The sequence below is a fragment of the Ranitomeya imitator genome, chromosome 1 (assembly GCF_032444005.1).
Source record: "Ranitomeya imitator isolate aRanImi1 chromosome 1, aRanImi1.pri, whole genome shotgun sequence".
Taxonomy (NCBI): domain Eukaryota; kingdom Metazoa; phylum Chordata; class Amphibia; order Anura; family Dendrobatidae; genus Ranitomeya; species Ranitomeya imitator.
In genome coordinates this window covers 980,261,644-980,270,953 of record NC_091282.1, presented here as the reverse complement: position 1 = coordinate 980,270,953, position 9,310 = coordinate 980,261,644, and the positions used below count along the sequence as shown (strand labels likewise).

Genomic DNA, 9,310 nt, shown 5'->3' with positions numbered 1-9,310 from the left:
ACAAAGTCTCCTCTTAACAGTTGTTGTAGAGATATGTCTGCTGCTAGAACTCTGTGTGGCATTGACCTGCTCTCTAATCTGAGCTGCTGTTAACCTGCGAATTCTGAGGCTGGTGACTCTGATATACTTATCCTCAGAAGCAGAGGTGACTCTTTGTCTTCCTTTCCTGGGGCGGTCCTCATGTGAGCCAGTTTCTTTGTAGCGCTTGATGGTTTTTGCCACTGCACTTGGGGACACTTTCAAAGTTTTCCCCATTTTTCGGACTGACTAACCTTCATTTCTTAAAGTAATGATGGCCACTCGTTTTTCTTTACTTAGCTGCTTTTTTCTTGCCATAATACAAATTCTAACAGTCTATTCAGTAGGACTATCAGCTGTGTATCCACCAGACTTCTGCACAACACAACTGATGGTCCCAATACCATTTAAAAGGCAAGAAATCCCACTTATTAAACCTGACAGGGCACACCTGTGAAGTGAAAACCATTCCCGGTGACTACCTCTTGAAGCTCATCAAGAGAATGCAAAGAGTGTGCAAAGCAGTCATCGAAGCAAAAGGTGGCTATTTTGAAGAACCTAGAATATAAGACATAATTTCAGTTGTTTCATACTTTTTTGTTAAGTATATAATTCCACATGTGTTAATTCACAGTTTTGATGCCTTCAGTGTGAATGTACAATTTTCATAGTCATGAAAATACAGAAAAATCTTTAAATGAGGTGTGTCCAAACTTTTAGGTCTGTACTGTACGTGTAAAGAATATGGTATTTATCATGATCATAGACATAAATGATGCATTTCGCCTTGGGTGATATGACACAGGATGCAATTTTACAGCTTTTTTACTCCAGATTATCCAGCAGGCATGTAGCTGAATGCAGTAAAGGCCTTCCCCCTCTTTTGGATGCCGGGAGTTGTAGTTTGCAGAGGGCTAGGATGGGGGGAGTAGAAAGCACACGTCACTTCACACTGCTAGCCCTCCCACAGGAATGCAGGCATGAAATCCAGCATGAGAAAGGAACTACACAGCCACAGATAAGTAATAAACATTCAGACAAACACACTTTTGTATAGTTATTGGTAAGGACCTGCTTAAGATCTACTATTATTTCGTTATTTAATGGTGCCCTGAATTCTTTACTTAGCAGAGCCATAAAGATGCTAGGCATGTATGTGCCAGACAGATTTTCTCTGAAGTCTTCCCAAGTCCAGGACGGGATGGGGATATACACCAGCAGGAGAGTGAAAAAGGTTTGTGTCCTTTTACATTAAAGCCTCGGCTTGTGGCACAGATACCCCGAAGCGGCGTCTTGTAGTCATTGTAGGATTCAGCTGCCACATCCACACATGAAGAACACACAAGCTCCACGCTGGAAGGAGGCTCCAGGGTATGCCTCATGCCCACGTCCATGTTACCGGTGTAACAGGCCAAAGTAACCCCGTCCCAGATTAACCCCGGGTATAATTTGGCCTAGGCCAGAGTATACCCCGGGGTATAAACTGGCCTAGGCCAAACTATACCCGGGCATAAAATGGCCTAGGCCAAACTATACCCCGGGGTGTAAAATAGCCTAGGCCAAAGTATACCCCTCCAGGCCAGATTATACCCCCCAGGGTAAGCTGAGGGAAAGCTGCTCATTCTTCTAGGTCACAGCTCCCCCTCCCATCGGGCACTGCTCCTTTTCAAGCTCCTCCACCTCTGGTGACGCCAGGGATCTCCCTTTCTAAGCCCCACCCCCTCCCTATAGTCACATGTGACATGAAATCTTCAGCCCTGCTCGGGCCAGCTCGTTGTCTTGGCGCCTTGGATATGCTTGGAAAAGGGCTTTGTATACCTAGGGGGCACTGACGAGCACTGAGGGGTGGGTGGGGAACCCCTTTACTGGTTGCTATGGGATATAGCATGATCACTCTATCCTAGCAACACCTTGGATACGCTTGGAAAAGGGGTTTATCTATCTTGGGGGCACCATTGCAGCACTGCGGGTGGGTGGGGAAACCTTTTACTGGTTGCTATGGGATTTTACATGACCAATTTATCCTAGCAACGCCTTGTATACGCTTGGAAAAGGGGTTAATCTACCTTGGGGGCACTCTCGCAGCACTTAAGGATAGGTGGTTAACCCCTTAGGTGGTTGCTATGGGATTTTACATGACCACTTTATCCTAGCAACGGCTTGTATACGCTTGGAAAAGGGGTTTATCTACCTTGGGGGCACCCTTGCAGCACTGCGGGTGGGTGGGGAAACCTTTTACTGGTTGCTATGGGATTTTACATGATCACTCTATCCTAGCAACGCCTTGAATACGCTTGAAAAAGGGGTTAATCTACCTTGGGGGCACTCTCGCAGCACTTAAGGATAGGTGGTTAACCCCTTAGGTGGTTGCTATGGGATTTTACATGACCACTTTATCCTAGCAACGGCTTGTATACGCTTGGAAAAGGGGTTTATCTACCTTGGGGGCACCCTTGCAGCACTGCGGGTGGGTGGGGAAACCTTTTACTGGTTGCTATGGGATTTTACATGATCACTCTATCCTAGCAACGCCTTGAATACGCTTGAAAAAGGGGTTTATCTACCTTGGGGGCACTCTCGCAGCACTTAAGGATAGGTGGTTAACCCCTTAGGTGGTTGCTATGGGATTTTACATGACCACTTTATCCTAGCAACGGCTTGTATACGCTTGGAAAAGGGGTTTATCTACCTTGGGGGCACCCTTGCAGCACTGCGGGTGGGTGGGGAAACCTTTTACTGGTTGCTATGGGATTTTACATGATCACTCTATCCTAGCAACGCCTTGAATACGCTTGAAAAAGGGGTTTATCTACCTTGGGGGCACTCTCGCAGCACTTAAGGATAGGTGGTTAACCCCTTAGGTGGTTGCTATGGGATTTTACATGACCACTTTATCCTAGCAACGGCTTGTATACGCTTGGAAAAGGGGTTTATCTACCTTGGGGGCACCCTTGCAGCACTGTGGGGAAGCCGGGGAACCCTTTTACTGGTTGCTATGGGATTTTACATGACCAATTTATCCTAGCAACGCCTTGTATACGCTTGGAAAAAAAACTATACCCCTCCAGGCCAGATTATGTAACTAATCTGGGGTTAAAGTTGCCTAGCCCAATTTATACCTCTCAGCTCATATTATACCCCAATGAAATCATTTGCATTGAGTGATATACACAAGAATTACTTAATGCTTCAACATTTTATTGAGAAACCAAACTGACAATTCTTAAAGAGTACCTCCCACTATACAAAACTTTTGGGAGGGGGGGCAATAATTTCTCATTAGCTATAAGTCACTTATCATGCAATGCAATTATCTGGGGCAACAAATCGCCCAACAGTCATTCTGTGTATTATGACATTTAGTCTAGCATGTCCTTGCTACCAAATTAATGTTTAAAGCTAAACACTGATAACAACATTGAAATGATCGTGCTTATTTTCAAGATACAGTGCATGTTCAGTTGTTGACTGCAGATTGAAGCTTGCAGGATATGTCAACCAATCCATGGAGTCACCGACGTTTGTGTAGATTATTATGTCGCAACTCAACAGATTCGCCGTGGTCATGATCTCTGCATCAGTTGCCCAGACTCCATCACGAGAGATTCCAGAGATGTTCACATATTCATTCACATTTTGGTTCAAGTAGTCCTGTAGTTTTTTTGTCAAGTCAGTTTTCATATGGTGGATGACTTTATCTCTGAGAAGGGAATGGTTGTCCTCTGTTCCTGTCAAGATGTAGCTGATGGCCCGGAAGAAGCAGTTTCCATCACCTTTGGTTTTATATGTACGCCGTGGTTGTTCAAGGTCTCGTCTGCATCCACAGTATACAACCTTACTAAACGTAAGGCCAAGAGTGGTGCTAAGATACTTCCTTCTTGAACTTGGTAGTAGGTTGAAAGCCTTAGTTTGCTTATTTTTCTGTGTGGCAGAGTCACTGGAATAATCATCATCGGATGGTGGAGAAGCCTCTTTATCCTGGTAAATCTTTAGGTTGCTGGTGTGGTATGTGTTGCTTAATATCTTGCCAGTTTTGTTGTTCTTAAGTTTTACTCGTCCCTTGGTCAAGGATTCCACAACTAAATAAGGTCCAATCCAGCGTGGTTCCATCTTTGAACCTATGCGTTGAATACGGCGCTGATTCTTGATATAAACTATGGTACCAGCAGTGATTTCTTTGTTACTTTTGTGTCGGCGATCAAAGGCACACTTCTGGTGTTCTTGAGCAGAGTGGATGTTGGTACTGACGTCTGAGTGCAGCTTTTTAAGAATGCTTGACAGTGTATTTAGCACATCAGGGGTGGCATGATCTGAAATGGGCATGGGATCCACCGTATCATCTTTTGAGGGATTAAGGTCCATGGGAAGCTTGGCCTTCCGTCCATACATGACCTCAAATGGAGTAACCTTGGTTGAAGCATGCACAGATGTGTGATAGGCAAACAGAACACCAGGGATGAATTGATCCCAGTTGTTTCCTTGGTCATTGACAAGCTTACTAAGAGCTTCTTTAAGTGTCCGATTATCACGTTCCCGCTGGCCATTTGTTTGTGGGTGGTATGCAGATGAAATACGGTGATCTGTTTGAAAATGTTCCATCAGGTTGTCAATGATCGAGTTTACAAACTCTCGTCCCTGGTCGCTAATCAGAGTCTCCATACAGCCAAGGCGACAGATAACGGAGTACAAAAAATTTGCCACTGACTTGGCACTCTTATCTGGGACAGCTGTTGCTTCAGTCCATTTGGAGAAATGATCAGTGGCAGCAACTATATATTTGTTGCCATTTGATGTTTCCTGAAGAGGGCCAATCATATCAATCCCAACTAAGCTCCATACTTTTCCAGGCACTGATATACTGTTGAGTGGTGGAGCTTCCTTTGTGATTTTGGGATTTATAACAAAACATTTTTGACAGGCTTTCACATACTGGTGAACGTCATTTTTCATTCCCTTCCAGTAAAACCGGTCAGAGATTTTGGCTAAAGTTTTATCTCTGCCAAAATGGCCCCCAGATATTGGGTTGTCATGACAGGCCTTCAGGATATTTGGCAGTCGACTTTTAGTAAGAACCTCCTTTTCCCTATGATAAACAATTCCTCCTTGGGTTCGATATGGCTTTGCTGTTTGTCTAAACTGGGACTTGGCATTTGCACGTTTCTCAGGAGGTAGATCGTAGGTATACTGAGGGTACCTTTGTTCTGTTGCAGTGTAGAATCTCAAAAGCTGGTCATACAATTGATCTTCCATGGTTGTCAAAATTGGAAAAGATTTGGTGTCATAGAGAGCAGAGAGGTGTCATAGAGAACATACAAAACAAGTTATCATTAACTATGCACTGACAGGACAGCGCCATCTACTGTCAGTTCAGATCTGCACACTTTTCAACAAATAAGCAATAGGGTGAGAAAAACAGTGAAGTGATAACATTATGGCCTAGAGAAATACTATAAAAACTATTTTATACCCCCTGGTATAAAGTTTATCCCCCGGGGGTATACTATGGCCTAAGTCAGCTTTTGAATTTTTGTGCTGTTTCCTTCCTCAGTAAAAGGGTTCCCCGGCTTCCCCACAGTGCTGCAAGGGTGCCCCCAAGGTAGATAAACCCCTTTTCCAAGCGTATACAAGCCGTTGCTAGGATAAAGTGGTCATGTAAAATCCCATAGCAACCACCTAAGGGGTTAACCACCTATCCTTAAGTGCTGCGAGAGTGCCCCCAAGGTAGATAAACCCCTTTTTCAAGCGTATTCAAGGCGTTGCTAGGATAGAGTGATCATGTAAAATCCCATAGCAACCAGTAAAAGGTTTCCCCACCCACCCGCAGTGCTGCAAGGGTGCCCCCAAGGTAGATAAACCCCTTTTCCAAGCGTATACAAGCCGTTGCTAGGATAAAGTGGTCATGTAAAATCCCATAGCAACCACCTAAGGGGTTAACCACCTATCCTTAAGTGCTGCGAGAGTGCCCCCAAGGTAGATTAACCCCTTTTCCAAGCGTATACAAGGCGTTGCTAGGATAAATTGGTCATGTAAAATCCCATAGCAACCAGTAAAAGGTTTCCCCACCCACCCGCAGTGCTGCAATGGTGCCCCCAAGATAGATAAACCCCTTTTCCAAGCGTATCCAAGGTGTTGCTAGGATAGAGTGATCATGCTATATCCCATAGCAACCAGTAAAGGGGTTCCCCACCCACCCCTCAGTGCTCGTCAGTGCCCCCTAGGTATACAAAGCCCTTTTCCAAGCATATCCAAGGCGCCAAGACAACGAGCTGGCCCGAGCAGGGCTGAAGATTTCATGTCACATGTGACTATAGGGAGGGGGTGGGGCTTAGAAAGGGAGATCCCTGGCGTCACCAGAGGTGGAGGAGCTTGAAAAGGAGCAGTGCCCGATGGGAGGGGGAGCTGTTACCTAGAAGAATGAGCAGCTTTCCCTCAGCTTACCCTGGGGGGTATAATCTGGCCTGGAGGGGTATACTTTGGCCTAGGCTATTTTATACCCCGGGGTATAGTTTGGCCTAGGCCAAAGTATACCCGGGGTATAATCTAGCCTAGGCCACTTTAACCCCGGGTATAGTCTGGCCTGGGGGTATAATCTGGCCTGTTACACCGGGAAATGTTCACACTCCCTAGATTGTAAGCTCTTGTGGACACTCTAATACAAAGTGCGTCCTATTGTGGCCTGGCATACGACAGTAATATTTACTGTGCTTCATCTACATGGTAGTCATCAGGGGAAAATGTGCCTGTTTTGTGCAGTTTTGCTGCCTTTTATTTACTGCAGATGTCTGGTATTACATTGTAGTGAAAGGGATTAGAAAATCCCATTCAAACAATTCAGTTCAAAAATTCACTTTAGGCCAAATTACAGGTCTATTGCAGATGGAAGGTCGTTTGCTCCATTAGTGTGAATTCACACTTAGTCTATGTGCACACTGTGTCCTTTAGAAGCCGACACAGTCGCCGACTTTACCTAGGTGAATCAGCTTCAGGAAAACGCAGGAGGCCGTTTTCCTGAAGCGGCATCGCTACCGGTTTCGCAATCTAATCTCGCAGTAGCTCCACCGATAGCATCTTTTAGGGCTCTCTTACACTGGCGTGTAACACAGACTAGTGTTATTCAGTGACTTAGAGCAAATCTGATAATTTTTTCTCCAAAAAAATCACAGCATGATGCGATTAGCCACATATTAACCCCCTCATAGCAATGGGTGTGTGCAAAACATCAGACTGCACACGGATGTCATCCAAGTGCAATTTACTCAAAAGATTTCAGGACCTTAATCACGGAGAGAGCTCCATACTGCATATATCTCCCATGAAAAAAGGAAGTCAACAAAACTTCAATAAGTTCAATAAAAAATCCAAACATTTTATTAATCACAAAGATAACACAATAGTAGCAGATCAAATGTGTGATATGGATTTAGCAATCCTCACAGCATGTAGACTTATTGATCACAAGGTCATATAATATGCATGAAAAGTCAAAAAGTATCAATCCACTCATGTGTACTTAAATGCAGCTCCGCACAGCCAGCACATCCATCAAAATGTGATAATCAGATAATATTATATGTATATATATATATATATATATATATATATATATATATCTAATATATAAAGCTGAATGTGTGTATGTGTGTGTGTATGTCCGGGATTGGCATCTGCACCGTCGCAGCTACAGCCACAAAATTTTGCACAGTCACACGTCTGGACCCCGAGAGCGTCATAGGCTATGTTGTGATGCGAAATTTTAACCCCGCGCGTTCCAATTCACCAAACAATTTTGCCCCTATCTACATAATGGGGAAAAACGTGAAAGGAAAAGTGTTGGAGGCGTCGCAGCTACAGAAACAAAATTTTGCACAGTCACACGTCTGGACCCTGAGAGCGTCATAGGCTACGTTGTGAGGTGAAATTTTAACCCCGCGCTTTCCAATTCACCAAACAATTTTGCCCCTATCTACATAATGAGGAAAAAAGTGAAAGGAAAAGTATTGGAGGCGTCACAGCTACAGAAACAAAATTTTGCACAGTCACACGTCTGGACCCTGAGAGCGTCATAGGCTATGTTGTGAGGTGAAATTTTAACCCCGCGCTTTCCAATTCACCAAACTATTTTGCCCCTATCTACATAATGGGGAAAAGTGAAAGGAAAAGTGTTGGAGGCAAATTGACAGCTGCCAGATGTGAACAAGGGGGACTTAAAGAATGAGAGTGATGGCGCCAAAGAGTATATACCGTACAGTTGCTAAGGTGGGGCCTCGACATGGGATACTCACCACACACGGGGATATGAACACACACAAAATGCGCCACACACTACCACGTGCTTGAACACATAGACCACCCTCAGCACACATTTCACCACACATACACCAACCTCGCCACATAAAAGTCGAAACACAAAAGTCGCCGCTCAAAACTCGCCACGCGCAAAACTCGCCACATGCAAAAACTAGGCTCACGCAAAACTCGCCACAAGTGCAAAACTCACCTCATGGAAAACTCACCACACGCAAAACTTGCACACGCGGAAAAATTGCCACATGCACAAAATTTGCAACACATGCAAAAGTTACCTCACACAAAACTTGCACATACTCAAAAGGCACCAGATATAAAACTCACCACGCGCAAAACTCGCCATGCGCAAAACTTGCTGCACACAACTTGCTACACTAACCTGTCACATGCAACTCGACACAAAAAAAGTTGCTACACGCATGTTGCCACACAAAACTCAGCTCACAAAAGTCGCTACATGCATGTCGCCACACACAACTCAACACACACAACTTGGCAAACGAAACTCGCCCTAAAACACACACAAGTCTGGTATTAGCCTTCAAAAATAAAAATCTGAGCAACAAATGTACCATATAGGAAATACGGCAGCTGTCAGTCACATGACCTGTCTATTATGTGTATGTGTGAGCTAATATATACTGCCAGGGGGAGGGCTTCCTGTTGGCTGGGGATTTATCAGGCTGCCAATTTATCTTACAAATACTGAGGTAAAAATACTGAGCAAATAACGTGTTAACGAGGTCTAATACAGGAGATCACACAGGTATATACTATATACAGGGGAGATGACACACAGATATATACTATATACAGGAGAGATGACACACAGGTATATACTATATAGAGGAGGAGATGACATACAGGTACATACTATATACAGGAGGAGATGACATACAGGTATATACTATATACAGGAGGAGATGACACACAGGTATATACTATATACAGGAGCAGATTACCTACAGGTATATACTATATACAG

The 9,310-nt window shown here is 44.3% G+C and overlaps 1 protein-coding gene across 4 annotated transcripts in view; it reads left to right on the top strand.

Annotated features, from left to right (window-relative positions):
- Window positions 1-975: 975 nt before the first annotated feature.
- The window catches only part of PRDM5 (PR/SET domain 5), a 511,159-nt gene continuing 502,824 nt past the window's right edge, over window positions 976-9,310 (top strand). For 3 of the 4 annotated variants that reach the window (XM_069743879.1, XM_069743880.1, XM_069743877.1), the window contains exons 1-2: window positions 978-1,036; window positions 1,143-1,252. In XM_069743879.1, coding sequence (XP_069599980.1) covers window positions 1,160-1,252 — 93 coding nt within the window. In that variant the 5' untranslated portion in view covers window positions 978-1,036; window positions 1,143-1,159. Of the gene's footprint in view, window positions 1,041-1,142; window positions 1,253-9,310 lie in introns of all 4 variants that reach the window. The other variant, XM_069743878.1, reaches the window with a different exon arrangement.